A 17,503-nucleotide genomic window follows, 5' to 3' on the forward strand; every position below is an offset into this window, starting at 1 on the left:
GGTGTGTGCTACCAAGCCTGGCCACACCTATTATATTTTTAAACAAATAAATTTAACTTATAAATCCTTCTCTCCTGGGCTAAATGAAACAGTCATGAAGATATTCCTAAGAGCACTGTGTATGGAACGAATATCTACCAAGCGTTGAGAAGAGAGAAAGGAACATGCTACAGTCACTGCCCACGTGAGTTTTCATTCATTCATTCATTCAGTTAAACTTCACTGAGCTGTGACATGCCAGCCTCTGTTCTAGGGTAGAATTAACTACCAGGTAAAGCATAGACTGTCTCATTAAGTTCCAATCCCAGATAAACAACATCCTTTTTCCATTAATCTGTACACGCTGATATTCTGCTCATTTAAAATATACACCAGGGAGCTGGAGACAGAGCTCAGTTGGTGGAGTGTTTACCTGTTTACCTACCCTGCCAAAACACAGTTTGATGCCAAGCCCCTCACAAACCGGATGAGACCAAACACACCTGTAAGGTGGGAAATAGAGGCCAGAGAATCAGAAGTTCAAGGTCATCTTCAACTACATAAAAAATTTCAGATAGCTGGGTATGGTGGCACACACCTGTAATCCCAGAACTCAGGAACTCAGAAGGCAGAGGCAGGCAGATTTCTGAGTTCAAGGCCAGCCTGGTCTACAAAGTGAGTTCCAAGACAGCCAGGGTTACACAGAGAAACCCTGTCTTATTTATTTATTTAGTATACAGTGCTCTGCCTGCATGTACATCTGCAGTCCAGAAGAGAGCATCAGATCTCATTAGAGATGGTTGTGAGCCACCATGTGGTTGCTGGAACTTGAACTCTGGACCTTTAGAAAAGCAGTCAGTGCTCTTAACCTCTGAGCCATCTCTCCAGCCTATCTTGGAAAATAAATAAATAAATAAATAAAGCAGTCCTAGCACTCAAGGAGAGAGAGAGGCAGGGAGATCTCTGTGAGTTCAAGCCCAGCCTGGTCTACAGAGTCCAGGATAGCCACTACTACACAGAGAAACCCTGTCTCGAAAAACCAAAACTGTCAGGCATGGTGGCATATGCCTTTAATCCCAGCACTGGGGAGGCAGAGGCAGGTGGATCACTGTGAGTTCGAGGCCAGCCTAGTCTACAAAAGTGAGTCCAGGACAGCCAAGGCTACACAGAGAAACCCTGTCTACAAAAACAAAAACAAGAAAGAAAGAAAGAAAGAAAGATAACCTGATGTTCTAGTGGACTCTGGCCAATCTTCTACAGGCCAATATTTCTCCATCAGTTGTCTCATTGTATTCCTCCAGTCACTTAAAGTCAATTAACCTTTGGGGAAATGCCACCATGACCAGGCCGCCTCAAGTGAGGATCACAGGAAACGAAGGGACTCAGCTCATTATGTCAGCCCTCCATGCCTCTTCCGTCAATCCATGCCAGGCAATGAGGAATTTCAGATGCAAATGTCTGGAGATCACGTCTGGCTCATCAGCTCCCCAAATGCTCTGTCTCCAGAGGCGCTTGGAGGAGTCCAGTGGGTCTTGCCAGCTCCTGGTGATGGATGGCTCCCAGCAGCTGGGCTGTCCCAGAGGTGCTCTTCAGTGTATCCATTGTCCACCTGCCTCCTGGACTTCCAGTCTGTCACTAGCACAGGACAATTTAATCACTGTAAAAAGGCTGTCACTTTTTATGTTGGGTGCATGATCCAATGACTCCAGTGGGAAAACCAATTCGCTTTTCACCACAGCTAACCTAAGCATGGGAGGGCTCCGTTTGCCAATCACAGATCAGGGCAGAGACAAGGTCAAGGCAGCCTTGAACTCCAAATCAGAACAACTGGATCTGGGTCTTACCTCATCAATTCTGTCCCAGCAGGGTGACCTCAGACAAGTCACCTAGCCTTTCCCCTGCAGTAAAAAGAAGCGAACAGCTCCCAATTATTACATCATAAGTTTGTCACAGAACTCAACCCAACAGTGTAGTGGGAAAACAGTAGATGAATTTTAGAGGGGTTTTGTTTTCCTTTTTTAAAAAACAGGATCTCAGGCAGGCATGGTGGCACAAGCCTTTAATCCCAGCACTCAGGAGGCAGAGGCAGGTGGGATCACTGTGAGTTTGAGGCCAGCCTGGTCTACAAAGCGAGTCCAGGACAGCCAGGGCTACACAGAGAAACCCTGTCTGGAAAAAAACAAAACAAAACAAAACACACACACACAAAGCAGGAACTCACTCTCTGGTCCGTGCTGGACCAGAGATCACTACGTATGTACTCCATGGTAACCTCTAACCCACAGACTGCTCAGACAGCCTACTGAGTGCTGGGTTACAGACACAATGAACTATTACACACTGCTTATGTGTGTGTGCTCGTTTACATGCATATGAGTGTGAAGGTGTGTGCACACACACGTATGTGGAGGTTAGAGGTTGATGCTGGGTGTCTTCTTTCACCTTATTTTGTCAGACAGTGTCTCTCACTAACCCTGGAGCTCACCGATTGGCTAGACTGGCTGGACACTGAATTCCAGGGGCCCGCCTGCCTCCATCTCTCCAGCCTGGCACCACAGGCATGTGCCACTGAGTCGGGCTGGGAATGGAACTCAGGACCTTATTCTTAGGTCACAAGCATTTAGCTCTCTCCTCAACCTCAGATTTTTGTTTTGTTTTGTTTGAGACAGAGTTTCTCTGTGTAACAGCCCTGACTGTCCTGGACTCGTTTTGTAGACCAGGCTGGCCTTGAACCCACAGTGATCTACCTGCCTCTGCCTCCCAAGTGCTGGAATTAAAGGGGTGCGCCACCACTGCCCAGCTTTTCTTTTCTTTTTTCTTTTTTTTAAATTTTCTTTGTAGTCCATACTGGTCCCAAACTTACCATGTGAAAGAGACTAGTTTTGAACTGACATTAATCCTTCTGCCTCAGCCTCAAGGTGTTGGGATTTCAGTCAGGTGCCACCACGCCCAGGGCGGTGTATGAACAGTGATGTGACCCTACATATGTAAAGCATTTTGGAGCTGAGGGTGTGGACAGCAGAGGGTCTTAAGTGATTTAAAAAAAAAAAAAAAAAAAAAAGATTTACGTGCACCGTGAACATGGGTGCTCACAGAGGCCAGACAGCGTTGGCCCCATTATCACCTAGAAAGCTGCCAAGAAGGCAGCGTTCCAAACTAATTAAAGCCAGAGTTTCTCCCAAGCTTTTACCTTGGCACCTGGCAATCCTTAGGGAATGGGGTGTTCTTGCAATTGAAAAAAACAAAAACAAAAAAACAGGCCATTTTCTCAGCGCTCCTGGGAGGGAGCATCTTCTCAAAAGTGCCTCAGAAGGTAGGAAGAGCTGGGCCCCTGAGGCCAGGGAGGGAGACACTTTCTCACACCAGGTGCTGAGTGAGAATATTGCAGTGAAGGTGGTGACCCACCCTATCCATTTATGACTGTCTGGCAGGGAACACTTCTTTTATCCTACATAGTAAATGCAAAGGTAATAACAACAGTTTGGTGGGGGTGGGTGGGGGAGAGAGAGAGAGAGAGAGAGAGAATGATCTAGCCTAGATGGTCCCTTTTGTACTGTGAGGAGCAGTTAGCTCTGTCCTGTCACCGGCTACAAGTTAAGAGTACCATATTTTTTGGACTATAAGATGCACCTGACCATAAGGCGCACCCAGTTTTTAGAGTGGTAAAACAAAAACAGTAAAAACAGCAATCGGACCATAACATGCACTCTAATCCCCCCCCCACATACTTTTTGGGGGTGGGTGTGGGTGGAAAGTGCATCTTATGGTCCAAAAAATATGGTAAAGTCAAGGGCCTGTGAAAGGTTCAGTGGGTGAAAGTGCTTGCCACCAAGCCTGATAACCAAAGTTCATCCCAGGTCCCTATCCAGGAACTCACTTGGTGGGAGAGAACAGACCCCAGCAAACTGTCCTTTGACTTTCCCACGTGGTACTTCTATGACCTCCTCTCAATAAATACATTAAAAAAACAAAACAAGACAAACCAAACCAAACAACAACAACAACAACAGCAAACCCCATACCTTGAGGTGCAGGGGGGATGGCTGGGCTGGTAAAGTGCTTGCCACACAAAAAGGAAAACCTGAGTTCAGATTCCTAACCTCCACATAAAGGCCAGGTACAGCAGTTTGCCTGACTCCGTAATCCAGGTGCTGGGGGTGGGGGCTGAGCAAAGACAGCTGATTCTTGGAACTCATTGGCCTGCTAGCCTGGCTGAGCTGTTGAGTACCAAGGTTGGTCTCTCATGAAGTGAGGTGAAGAGCAATGGAGAAGGACCCTGGACATTGACCTCTGAGCACACACATGGGTATACAAACACATGAACATGACACATCACAGAGGTGGGGGTGGGCGATATGGACTTCCATCAGTCCAGCAGGACAGGTGTAGTAGCCCACACTATAGATCTCAACACATGGGGGTGGCGGTGGGGTGGGGGTGGGTGGAGGCAGAAGGACATCAAGTTCCAAGCCAGTCGGAATGCCTGAGCCAGCAAGACCATGTCTCAACAACCCCTAAACCAACCAAACAAAAGACACAAATAAGAAAAAAAAAAGGGGGGGGGGGGGTTGGAAATTGGCTTCCTGCAGCCTTTGTTTCTAGTGTAAATATGCCAGCGGTGTCAGCACCTCAGCTGAGAGACTGCCAGCTGCTCCATCTTTGCCTGTATTGGACCTGACGCCTTCACACCCACAGGTGGGAGAGACACAGGCAAGAATTAAGTAGGCTTGCTCTGGGCCAGGAGGTACTCCATAGGAGGAGAAAACCAACAGACCCAGCCAGGGCAGTTCAAAGCCCAGTGGAGCTCAAGATGGCCCACACCTGGGGACAGAAATGAATTCTGAGCTCTGTCCGACAAAGCCTGGAAGTGAGAAGTGGCTGGTGCTTATGTGGGAAATGAAGGAATTACATGCTGGGAGCACGGCTCGGCGGCAGAGCACATGGCTCGCATTCATGAGACCCTAGGTTTCCTCTCTAGCATAGCAGGAAAATATAACCAGGAGTGTAATACCCTAGCCTCCACTGCACAAGCTTTGGTGTCCCTCCTCCCTCCAGAAGCACAGGTAATTCTCTCCAGGCTGAGGAAGCCTGGGAGGCTGGTGACAGTGTCTGGCTTCTGGTGTGATAGGAAGGCCTCTCATCTGTGCTTTCCTTTCTCTACGATCTTGGGGTTAGAAACTGGATGTGGTGCAGACGTGCAGTCCCATCACTTGGGAGGATCACTGAGTTTGAGGGTTAGCTTGGGCTACAAAGAGAAAAGTTTGCAGCCGGGCAGGCGTGGTGGCACACATCTTTACTCCCAGAGTTTGGGAGTCAGCATCAGATGGATCTCTGTGAGTTTGAGACCAGCTTGGTCTATAAAGAGTTCCAGGACAGCCAGGCCTATTACACAGAGAAACCTTATCTCGGGGGGTGGGGGGGGCAATGTGAGAAAAGTTTGCATTCAAACATATGTGTAGGGGGCCTGGAGAGCTGACCCAGTGGTTTTAAAGCACTAGCTGCTCTTGCAGAGGAATCTAGGTGTGTGTGTGTGTGTGTGTGTGTGTGTGTGTGTGTGTGTGTGTTGCTATGGCACACAAGTGGAGGTCTGAGGACAACTTTATGGAGTTCTCATTTTTTTAACCTTGATATGGGTTCTGAGAATAGAACTCTGGTTGCCAGCTTTGCTTTGTAAGTACCTTTGCCTACTGAGCCATCTTGCCAGCCCTGTGCCCATTTCATAGATGGGAAAATGGAGACGCAGAGAAGTTAAGTCAGTCCTCTAAGGTTCCATAGCTAGGAAATGGCAGGTTCAGAACTTGAGTCCAGGTTTCAGAGCCCCCTTTATTTGGCATTTGGTTGGCCAACTTGTTCAAGTTTGCCCAGGACTTCCACATTTTGGGATATTAAAAATCCCCTGGGGGTTGGGGGGGCGGGAGAGATGGCTCAGCAGTTAAGAACACTGGCTGCTCTTCCAGAGGTCCTGAGTTCAATTCCCAGCCACCACATGGTGGCTACAACCATCTGCAATAGGATCTGACGCCCTCTTCTGGCGCTCATGAAGACAGGGAACTCATATACATAAAACAAATACTTAAAAAAAAAAAAATCCTGTCCTGAGGACACAAGTAACAGGCACCCCAAGAAGCTTGGCTACCTTGTGTTTCAAATACAGCTTTTCAAGGTCAGCTATTTGGTAAATAAAGCCGTAATTACCTCTCAATTGCGCAGCATCCAGTTTGCTGATCTCTACTAAGATAGGGGGTTATAAAAAACCGACCTCCTTAGGCTGTGGCTATTAAAGTTGATGATATATAGAAGAAACTTGCGGATGGGACAAAAACAGGAGCCAAGGAAAACAACTCCAAATGAGTGATAATGACGGTGGAGAGAGAGGGCTTGGCAAAGGGCTGGCTGAGGTGGTGGCGAGGACAGCTGGCAGTAACCCCGGGTAATGAGGGTGATGGTGGCGATAGCGTTGCGTCACATGCCAGTCTGTCTTGTCAACCTTCTCAGGCGGCCATGAGATGACACGTTACAGAGACCCCACTATACAAAGACAAGGCTGGAGCTCAGAGAAGTTAGAAGAATCCGTTTAGTAGCCGGGCGTGGTGGCGCAGGCCTTTAACCCCACACTTCCGGAGGCAGAGGCAGATGGATCGCTGTGAGTTTGAGGCCAACCTGGTCTACAAAGCGAATTCAGGGCAGTCAAGGCTACACAGAGAGACCCTGTCTCAGAAAACCAGAAAGAAAGAAAGAAAGAAAGAAGAAGAAGAAAAGAAGAGAGAAAGAAGAAAAAGAAAAAGAAAGAAAGAAAGAAAGAAAGAAAGAAAGAAAGAAAGAAAAAGAAGAATCCATTTAGCACTAGTAGAAGCCTCTCACCCTGGCCAGGGAGTCTTTGAGAAAGCCCTAGGGAAGAGGATCTAGACTTGGCCTTGGGCTTGACTCAAATGGTTGATTCTAAATGTTTCCTAGGTGAGGTTTTCCTAGGAGCTCCCCAAGACAGAAGCACGTTTTCCAGACCTGTGGTCCTGCCCACATTCAAAGTAGAAATTAGGACAAGGATCAAAAGGAAATCCAGTCCTTTTGCTCACCAGAGACATCACATGCCTTTTATTCAGAGCTTGCAGCATGACCCAGGGTCTGTGAATTGGCCGGAGCCAGCCATCTCCTGGGTGACTAACTTGGCTGGAGACCCTGATGCTAACGAGTGGCCAAGGAGAGCACATGGAACAGGTGTCCCACGATTTGTCCTGTTGTTTGAGCCTAAGATACATCCCTCTGGAAGAGCTAATTTCAGTTCTATCACCCTAGAAAGTTTGCAATTAGCCTCCATTTGTCCTAATGGTTCTTTACAAGGGGGTTACAACGGCTCCCTTCCTACTCTCCCATAAGAACCTTTCCTTTTGGGCCGGAGCGATCGATGGCCCAGCGGTTAAGAGCGTATGCAGCTCTTGGCAGGGGACATGAGTTCGATTCTCAACACCCATGTCAGGTGGATTACAGTCACCTCTAGTTCCAGCTCCAGGAGATCCAATTCCCTTTTCTGGACTCTGAGGGCACCTGCACTCACATGTATGCAATTAAATTATGTGAGTATGAGCACACATAATTATATATATATAAAAAAAAGAGTCTCCCCTTTAAAGCCAGTACCAGTCAGAAGTAGAAGATATCTCTCAGGCTGGATAGATGGCTCAGCAGTTAAGAGCACTGGCTGTTCTTCCAGAGGTCCTGAGTTCAATTCCCAGCAACCACATGGTGGTTCACAACCATCTATAATGAGATCTGATGCCCTCTTCTGGACTGCAGGAGTACAAGCAGGCAGAGCACTGTATACACAATAAATAAATTGTTTGTTTTTTTTTTTTCAGAGCTGAGGACCGAACCCAAGGCCTTGTGCTTGCTAGGCAAGCGCTCTACCACTGAGCTAAATCCCCAACCCCGGCAATTCTTTTTTTTTTTTTTAATTAATTTATTCAGCTTACACCTCAGTTGTTATCCCATCCCTTGTATCCTCCTGTTCCTCCCTCTCTCCCTCCGGCTTTCACTCTATTCCCCTGCCTTATGTCTAAGACTGAGGGGGATCTCCTCCCCCACTAAATGGTCATAGGCTGTCAAGTCTTGTCTTGGTAGCCTGCTTATTCTTTCTCTGAGTGCCACCAGGCCTCCCCACCATGGGGAAGTGGTCAAATATGGGGCACCAGAGTTCACATCCAAGTCAGTCCCCACTCTCCACTCAACTGTGGAGAATGTCTTGTCCATTGGCTAGATCTGAGTAGGGGTTCAATGTTTACTGCATGTATTGTCCTTGCTTGGTGCAGTAGTTTGAGCAGAACCCCTGGGCCCAGATCCACCTGTCATGATGTTCTTCTTGTAGGTTTCTAGGACCCTCTGGATCCTTCTGTTTCCCTAGTCTCCCATACTTCTCTCACCTAGAGTCCCAATAGGATGTCCTCACAACTATCTCAATCTCTCAGTAAGTGAAATAAATAAATCTTTAAAAAAGAAAGAAAGAAAGAAAGAAAGAAAGAAAGAAAGAAAGAAAGAAAGAAAAGCTCTCTGTAGCTGGCGTGGTGGCACTTGTGCCTTTAATCCCAGCACTCGGGAGTCAAAGGCAGGCAGATTGCTGTGAGTTCGAGGCCAGCCTGGTCTACAAAGTGAGTCCAGGACAGTCAAGGCTACACAGAGAGACCCTGTCTCAAAAAAACAAAAATAAAGAAATAAATAAAAAAGTAAATCCTGACCTAATGGATGTGTGGGGTTTGATTTAGCAGGTTGGAGTGGAAGAGTAGCTGTCTTCATGTCTCTAAACATTTGCAACAAAGTACACGTTAACGACATTTACCTTCTCAACTGCTTCCCAGAATAAAGTTCCCATGACACCAAGCACATCCAGGCCATTGTGTACCCACTGCCACCTGCCATCCACAGAACCCTTCTCTCACAAAACTGAAAGTCTGAAATCATTAAGCCGCAACGCCTCATTCTTCTGCTCCCACTTAAAAAAAAAAAAAAGTTTATTTTCGGATGTTCCTAAAGAGCATTAAAAATAGGCAATTGTCTCCCTTAACCAGCTCCCATCTCTTCATCACTGTTTCTGGGAAGAAATTAGATAGCTGTATATATAATACATAGCATCCACCTATATGGAAGTTAAATGGTCCTGTGACAAACATGGACAGGAAAGGGACCTTGAAGTCTTGGCTCTCTGAGGCTTACCAAGTTTAACAGCAAAGTCACTGGGTAACTAACGGTCCAGACGATGGTTAGGTGGGACAGGTGGGTGCTAGACTAACACCATTCTGAAGTAAGATAGAGTTGCCTTTTTTTCGAGGTGCGTCAGAGAGCGAGAGCTCAGCGCTGGAATGGAACTCAGGACCTTCTTCCCACATGCTAGAAAAGCACCCTACAACACCAGTCTGGAAGATGACTTTCTTTTTTTTTTTGGCTTGAAACGGTCTACATTTTATTACTAGACAAGCCACACCCCCACTTTAGACAGGACTAAGTCCCCCCGGGATTAAAAATGCTGAATTCCATCTGGTAGGATTGATTGATTCAGTATAAAGCCTCAGTCAGTCTGGCCACTCTGAATCCTTACAGTCCCAGCTTCGTTCTCCTCAGTGTCTTTTCTTGGAGTTGTACCTGATCTTGTTACCAGTTTTCATCCGGATCCATTGAGGAATAGGCCGGTTTTGCTTTTGTTTCTTGGCCAGGAACCGCTTGATTCTGAAAGTCTTGTGAGAAGACATAGTGAGAAGCCGAGTTTGACACACAGCACGTGATGGCGGAGGAAAGGAGAAGACTGGAAGATGACTTTCCTCCTCCTCCTCCCCTCCTCCTCTTCCTCTTCCTCCTCCTCCTTCTTCTTCTTTGGTTTTTTGAGTCAGGACTTCTCTGCATAACAGCTCTAGCTCTACCTGTCCTGGAACTTTCTCTGTAGACCAGGCTGGCTGCAAACTCACAGTGATCTACCTGCTTCTGCCTCCCGAGTGTTGGGATTAAAAGCATGCGCCGCCATGCCCGGCTGTTTTTTTTTTTTTTTTTTTCAAGACAGGGTTTCTCTGTGTAGCTTTCGCTGTCCTGGACTCACTTTGTAGATGAGGCTGGCTTCGAACTCACAGCAATCTGCCACAGCAGCCAGTAAGTACACTTAACCTCTGAGCCATCTCTCCAGGCCTTAAGTTGCTCTTAAATGATCCACAATAGATAGTCTCTTCTTGGTTCGCACTTCTCTGTCTCTGTCTCTGTCTCTCTCCTGTTTTTATTCGTTTGTTTTGGGTTTTTTGAGACAGTTTCTCTGTGTAGCCTTGGCTGTCCTGGACTCACTTTGTAGACCAGGTTGGCCTTGAACTCACAGAGATAAGCCTGCCTCTGCCTCCTGAGTGCTGGGATTACAGGTGTGGCCTACCACGCCTGTGGAGGCAGGGTCTTGTGTAGTTTAGGATAGTCTTGAATTCATTATGTAACCAAAGGGCTATAGGAATGGTTCAATGCTTAGCAAGAGTTTGAATTAGAGATTCACAAGACATGTTACAGGCTTCTGCCAAAGCACGGAAGCCAGAACGCTGTGTGGAGCTCTGAGAGCAATAGGCATGCCCACCGTGCACATACTACACGCAGGCAAAGTGCTCACACACATAAAGTAAATGAATTTCATGTATGCATACGAGTGCTCTCTATCTGCATGTACACCTGCAGGCCAGAAGAGGGCGTCAGATCACTTTATAGATGGTTGTGAGCCACCATGTGGTTGCCGGGAATTGAACTCAGAACCTCTGGAAGAGCAGCCAGTGCTCTTAACCACTGAGCCATCTCTCCAGGCCCCAGTAAATGAATTTGAAAGGAAAGAAAAAAGGAAGCAGAACATTGGGGACTGGGTTGCAGCCTAATTGGTACAGTGCTTGCCTAATGTGCATGGAGACCCAGATTCCATTACCCAATGGATGCTCAGAAAAAAGGCATCTGTCAGGTGCCAGGAGAGTGAGTGACAGTTGCCTCTCAGGGGGATGCAAAACGGCAGCTTCAGCTGCGGGGGACTCCCCAAGTGACAGCTATGCCTCTCTCCACATTTACATCTTGATCTAATTTCTGCATATGACTTCAGGACTGATATTCCTCTGGTGGCAAGGGACTCAAGCAACGACAGGCCTGAATCATGTTCGTGCACAGAGCAGGGCCTTCACATCGCCTAGTCCTGGGATTGCCTGCTAAGCAAACCTCCATGGATTTGAGGAGATGGAATGCCCTGCTGTCTCCTTCAATTAACGTCATGCACCACAGAGAGCAAAAGGTGAGCTGGGCTCTGTGCCCAATCACTTGCTAGCTCCTGATATAATCTCTTTGAGTCATGAGGTCCTGATAGAATTAGCTTGAGAAGGGAGACCTTGCCATTTTAGATCTAGGTTGTTGGGCCAGCAAGCATTTCTTTGTAGATTTATTCTGCAGGACTGTGGCAGATGTGAGGGATGTATCTCTCATGCAGTGGGGAGCTAGGGCCTTTGGACTTGTACATGGATTCCTGCCTGGGTTAGAAATGCTTATAGGTGCTGGGGGTGGGTGGGTGCATGTCTTTAATCCCAGCATTTGGGAGGCAGAGGCAAGGGGATTTCTGTGAGTTCGAGGCCACCCTGGTCTACAAAGCCAGTTCAGGACAGTGAAGGCTACACAGAGAAACCCTGTCTCAAAACAAAAACAAAAAACAACAAACAAAAAACCCAAAAACAAACAAAAAGAAAGAAAGAAATGCTTATAGTTTAAAAAGAAAGGAAAAGAGTGTTGGTGGCTGCAGCTCAGAGTAGGGACACTTGTGTCATCTGCCTGAGGCCCAGGGTTCAGCTGTACACAAACCAAACCAAACCAAACCTGGGGCTTACTGGGCAGCCAGCCTCTACTTGGTAAGTTTGAGGCCAGTGAGAGACCCTGTCTCCCCACCCCACCCCACCCCCCAAAAAAAGTGGCTAATTGGCATTGGGGAATAAAACCTGAGCTGCCTGTACATGAACACACACACACACACACACACACACACACACACACACACACAAGCGCTTGCGCGTGTGTGCGTGGGCAGAGGGAGGAGGTAGGAGGGGTGGGGGTAGGGAGTGAGGAGGAGTATTCATAGCTTGGGACACAGGCTCTGCTATATTGTTTTTTGAAACAGAATCTCACGTAGACTGGATTGGTGGTGGGTTAGTATTGAATTCTTCATCTTCATAGAGTCAGGACCATACCTGCTTTCTGTCCCTCTGGGCTTGCCGTAGAGTCACAAGGCCACAGGTGGGAACGTGCTTTGCAATAGCAAAGGTTATGTAGTCGTGTAGAGGCTTGTTACCTTGCCTTTTGTTCAGATTTCTCTCCATCCTGTCTTGCTGTCTCATCCTTCTGAGCCTGCAGGAGTTTGCCTGGCCTTGAGTCCAGTGCTGACTGTCACATCCTGGGAATATAGTAAGACCCCAGCTTCCCAGGCTGAGCTCTGTGTGACTCAGTGACGTTGGAGGGGCTGGGTTTGGTGGCCCTGCCTGCTCATTTCCCACGTTGGCGAGGCAAGAGCTATACCTGTGATCTTCGTCCAACCATTTGTAACTCCAGTCCCAGAGAATCCAGGCCATGTCATGGCCTCCTTGGGCATCGGGCATGCACCTGGTGCACAGATGTCTGTGAAGGCAAACCACTCATAAACATAAGATCAAAATTTATTAAAAAAAACAAAAACAAAAATGGGCGTGGTAGTGCACACCTATAAATCACAGCACTCGGGAGGCAGAGGCAGGCGGATCGCTGTGAGTTCGAGGCCAACCTGGTCTACAAAGTGAGTCCAGGACAGCCAGGGATACACACAGAGAAACCCTGTCTCAAAAAACCAAAATACATACATACATACATACATACATACATACATACATAAAATTTTTTCAAAAGATGCAAGCTTAACAGTGATTTATTAACAGAACTGACAAAAAAGACACTAGTGGAATCTGAGCAAATGTGAATTTCTGTTTTTTCATAACCCAGATTTCAAACTCATAAAGGTGAAGGAAAGGGGCTGGAGAGATGGCTCAGTGGTTAAGAGGGCCACCTGCTCTTCCAGAGGTCCTGAATTCAATTCCCAGCAACCACATGGTGGCTCACAACCATCTATAATGTGATCTGATGCCCTCTTCTGCAGATAAAGCACTTAGATAAAATAAATAAATAAATGTAAAATGCAGAAAATTCAAGAGATTCTTTTACAAAATTTTTTCTTGTTTTGTTTGTTTGTTTATTTTTGAGATAGGGTTTCTCTGTCTAATCTTGCCTGTCATGGACTCCCTTTGTAGGCCAGGTGGGCCTTGAACTCACATTGATCCTTCTGCCTCTGCCTCCTGAATACTGGGATTAAAGGCCCAGCAGTCAGTTGTTTTGTTTTTTTTTTTTGAGACAGGATCTTTATATATAGTTCTGCTCTGGAACTCACAATGTAGACTAGGCAGGCCTCACAGAGATCCTCTTGCCTCTGTCTTCTGAGTGCTGGGATTAAAGGCATGCTGTGCCACACCCTGTCCAAGAGATTGTTTATACATTAAACAGTTTAAGTCAGGCCTGGTGGTGCTTCCCTATAATCCCCGCTCTTGGGGGATAGAGGCAGGAGGATCACCTGTAAGTTTCATAGTGAGTTCCAAGCCAGATGGGGTTTCGTAGTGACATCCTGTCTCAAAAACCAACGGGAAACAGCTCAGGGGGCAAATCGCTCGCTGTGCAGGGGTGAGGACCTGAGGGTGAGTCCCGAGAACTGGAGTAAAGCCAGGTGGGGTAGTGTTGCTCCTCCAGTGAGATGGGAGGCAGAGGCAGGAGGATTCCCAGAAGAAGCTCCCCTGAGCCATCACGTAACAGCAAACAAGAAGAGACTGACACTCGAGCTTGTCCTCCATTTCCATATGAGCAAACATCTGCTCTCACACATTATAAGTACAGACACTTACATGCAGGCACATGCATCGCTCATAAATATCAAATACACAAAATACGTGGGAAAAAAAAAAAACCACTTTAAAGTTAGTAAGCCAGGGGCTGGGCGGTGGTGGTGCACGCACTTGGGAGGCAGAGACAGATGGATCTCTATGAGTTGGAGGCCAGCCTGGTCTATAGAGGATGTTCCAGCACAGCCAGAGCTGTTATACAGAGAAACTCTGTCTCAAAAAACCAAAAAGGAAAAAAAAAATAAAGTTAGTAAGCCAAAACATTAAAAATAGTATTTGGGGTCTGGAGACATAGCTCAGCATTAAGAGCACTACTCTGCGAGGACCTGAGTTCAGTTCCCAGCACCCACATAAAAGCTCTTAACCATCTGTAACCCAAAATTTAGGGGATCTGACACCCTCTTCTGGCCTCCATGGGCACCAGGCTAACTGCATGCATTCTACTATAAATGCCACTCATGTCACTCAGATAATGGCTGTGGTGCCCTCTGACATTTTGTAACCAGATGCACAGGCTCTCATGATGTTCTCAACTGGGCCAGAGTAAGCTTAGTTTGAGATCTGTCTTGATCTTTTAAATGTTTTCCTGGCCTGTGAAGAATCAGGCAGACATATAGTTCATGACAATATAAAAAAAAGTGCTTGTATTATTTATATTGCATGATACAGGCACACAGACGGTAATTATAGCATAGGATATGCCAGAGACTCAAAATAGCGGGAACGGCATTCTAAATTGCAATTTAAGCATGCTCAAATCACCACCTTTCCCTAACAAGCCTGCGTCCTTCTAACACTGTCAGCACAATAAAAAAGGAGGAAATGTAGAGTTTATCCTCTGAATGTATGTCTTATGCCACGTGACAGAATATTTGTGACTAGCCACATGGCTGTGGCTAAAGCCATGGTATTCTCAATTTGGAAAACATTTGTGTGTTTATGGCATTGGAGGCCTTGGGATGAACTTCTGGGAGATGACTCACACAAGCCTTTAAAGAAGGACATGATGGGTAGGGACTTTCAATAGTCCGGAGTCTGCAGTTGTTTTAGAAGCATAGGACAAATTCAGGAGTGGGACTAAGTAAGATGTGTAAGCTGTCGGGAGGCAGAGGCAGGCGGATCGCTGTGAGTTCGAGGTCAGCCTGGACTACAAAGCGAGTCCAGGATAGCCAAGGCTACACAGAGAGACCCTGTCTCGAAAAACCAAAAAAAAAAAAAAAAAGATGTGTAAGCTGGTTGAACTGGACAGGACATGGCGAGAGTGTGGGAGGCTGAGGTGCTGTGCAACTGTTAACCGAAGGGGTCATAAGGGACGCTGGCTCAGTGGTACCTAACTGAAACAACCACCAGCACTGGCTCCTTCACTGTCGATGAAGATGTTGAAGAAGGTAGAATGTTTCCCCGCCATCTTGGTCTTGCAGGCAGCTGGAAAAAAAAAGTGCTTGTATGTGTTTTACACATATGCAGAGGCCAGCGGTCATTGTCAGGTACATATTGGCTGGCCACTGAACTCCAGGGCGCTTTCACTTCTGCTTCCTCAGGACTGAGATTCCCAGGTGCAAGCCCCCCCCCCCCTTTGCTCCTGCCTGGCTTTTAATTTTCTTTTTTCTTTCTTCCTTCTGTTCTTTTCTTTCTTTCCTTTTTCTTTTCTTTCCTGCAACAAGGCTTCACATACCTGGTTGTCCTAGAACTCACTCCCTTTGTAGATCAGGCTGGCCTGGAACTCACAGAGATCTGCCTGCCTCGGCCTCCTGAGTGCTGGGATTAAAGTCATGTGCTACCACGCCCGGCTCAGCACCCTTATTTATTTATTTTTTTTTTGGTTTTTCGAGACAGTGTCTCTCTGTATAGCCTTGGCTGTCCCAGACTCGCTTTGTAGACCAGGCTGGCCTCGAACTCACAGCAATCCACCTGCCTCTGCCTCCCGAGTGCTGGGATTAAAGACGTACGCCACCACATCCAGCTTGCACCCTTAATTTTTAAAGTGATTGCTGGGCATCACATTCAGGCCTTCGTGTTTGATATGGGATTACCAACTGAGCCAACTTCTTCTTGTCCCTCCCAATGTAAATTCAACTGACACCAAAATTTGAGAGTGGCCTGTGAGGCTTGGGAAAAAGGTAAGTGTTTCTCTGGGTCATGAAAAAAGCCAAGTCTTTAATCCCAGCATTTGGGAAGCAGAGGCAGTCGGATCTCTGTGAGTTCTAGGCTAGCCTGGTCTACAAAAGCAAGTCCAGGATAGCTGGTGCTGCACTGAGAAACCCTGTCTTGAGGGAAAGAGAGAGAGGGGGGTGGGCAGGGAAGGGAAACTGCCTTTGCTCCAGGTATACCCACATATAGAGGGTTAGCGCCCCTTCTTTCTCCATTTCCCCTCCTTCAGCCAATTTGCAATTGTAAAAGGAAACAAAACAAGGCAAGATGGTCATATCCTGGAACAAATGGCTTTGAAAGGCCAAACCACAGGCTAGCATTTATGACGGGCTCAGCTTCACACAAATGTGTGGCGACTGGAAATTGGACGCTTGTTTAGGATCTAGGATCACCATGGGCTTAGGGGTGGGGGTGGGGAACCCAGGCCCCCCAAACTCCAGCTCCCTCCTAATTGCCCCATATGTTGGTTTTATTTGGTGGCTCATCTGGGTGGAGCGAACTCTGGAAAGAGATGAATTCATTTTCAGTTACCTCACCAGATTGCTAATTTTCACTGTGGTGGCATAAATCACCATAATTACTGCGGTCCCCAAATGGGGAGACAGCTATTCTGGCTCAAGGACAGCAGCCCTCGCTACTATTAACACTGCTGCCTCCACTGCCGCCGCCGCAACCACCCTACCAGGGGTCCGCAGAGCATGCGGCTAGCTTTGTGGAGATGCTCTGGGATTTGGGATGGAAGGCATGCAGGGCAGTTTACTCTGTATCATCAGGGAAAGAACAGCAAAGGAGGAAGAGCCTCTTCTGGGTTAACGACAGGAGCCTGCGCCTTATCAGGGACTTTTGGGTAAATGGAGCTCAGCGGCAGATGCCATACTTAGAATGTCCAAGGTCCTGAGTTCAATCCCCAGCACCTAAATAAATAAGCAAACGACCCTTGGCTCCAGCCTGCCTGGAACCTGCTTATGTGCTTGGCTCACAAACAGAACAACGTCAGCACACTTCAGCCTCTTGTCTTCCGTGGAACCCGCTTTTGGGTGCGGCTTGGAGTTTAACTCTCTCTTGGGGAAAATGACCTCAAGCAAAACTCAGAGGCTGCAAAAATTAGCCAGTCTCTAGATAGGGGTGGGGGTGAGGGTGAGGCTGGGGCTCAGTTCCATTTGGAGGCTGGGCAAGAAGCCTAACGTGAGTAATTACTTTGTCTTCTACCTGTAATATTGACTTAAACACACACACACACACACACACACACACACACACACACACACACACACACGACAATGTGATATAAACTTTAAAAAAAAAAAAAAAAAAAGAAAAATATGAAAACCTGGGATTGACAATATAGTTCAGTGTGAAGCCCTGGAACCAATCAATCTCAGCACTACAATAAATAGATAAAAATAAAGAAATTGCCAGGTGTGGTGGTGCAC

General features: G+C 47.1%; 1 protein-coding gene across 1 annotated transcript; it reads right to left on the reverse strand.

Moving 5' to 3' along the window:
• Positions 1–9,545: 9,545 nt before the first annotated feature.
• Positions 9,546–9,761, reverse strand: LOC127200459 (60S ribosomal protein L39-like). The gene has a single exon (XM_051158724.1). It carries the CDS (start codon positions 9,711–9,713, stop codon positions 9,582–9,584), a length of 132 nt encoding a protein of 43 aa, XP_051014681.1. The 5' UTR covers positions 9,714–9,761; the 3' UTR covers positions 9,546–9,581.
• Between the last annotated feature and the right edge of the window lie 7,742 nt (positions 9,762–17,503).

The sequence above is a fragment of the Acomys russatus genome, chromosome 16 (genome assembly GCF_903995435.1).
Source record: "Acomys russatus chromosome 16, mAcoRus1.1, whole genome shotgun sequence".
Taxonomy (NCBI): domain Eukaryota; kingdom Metazoa; phylum Chordata; class Mammalia; order Rodentia; family Muridae; genus Acomys; species Acomys russatus.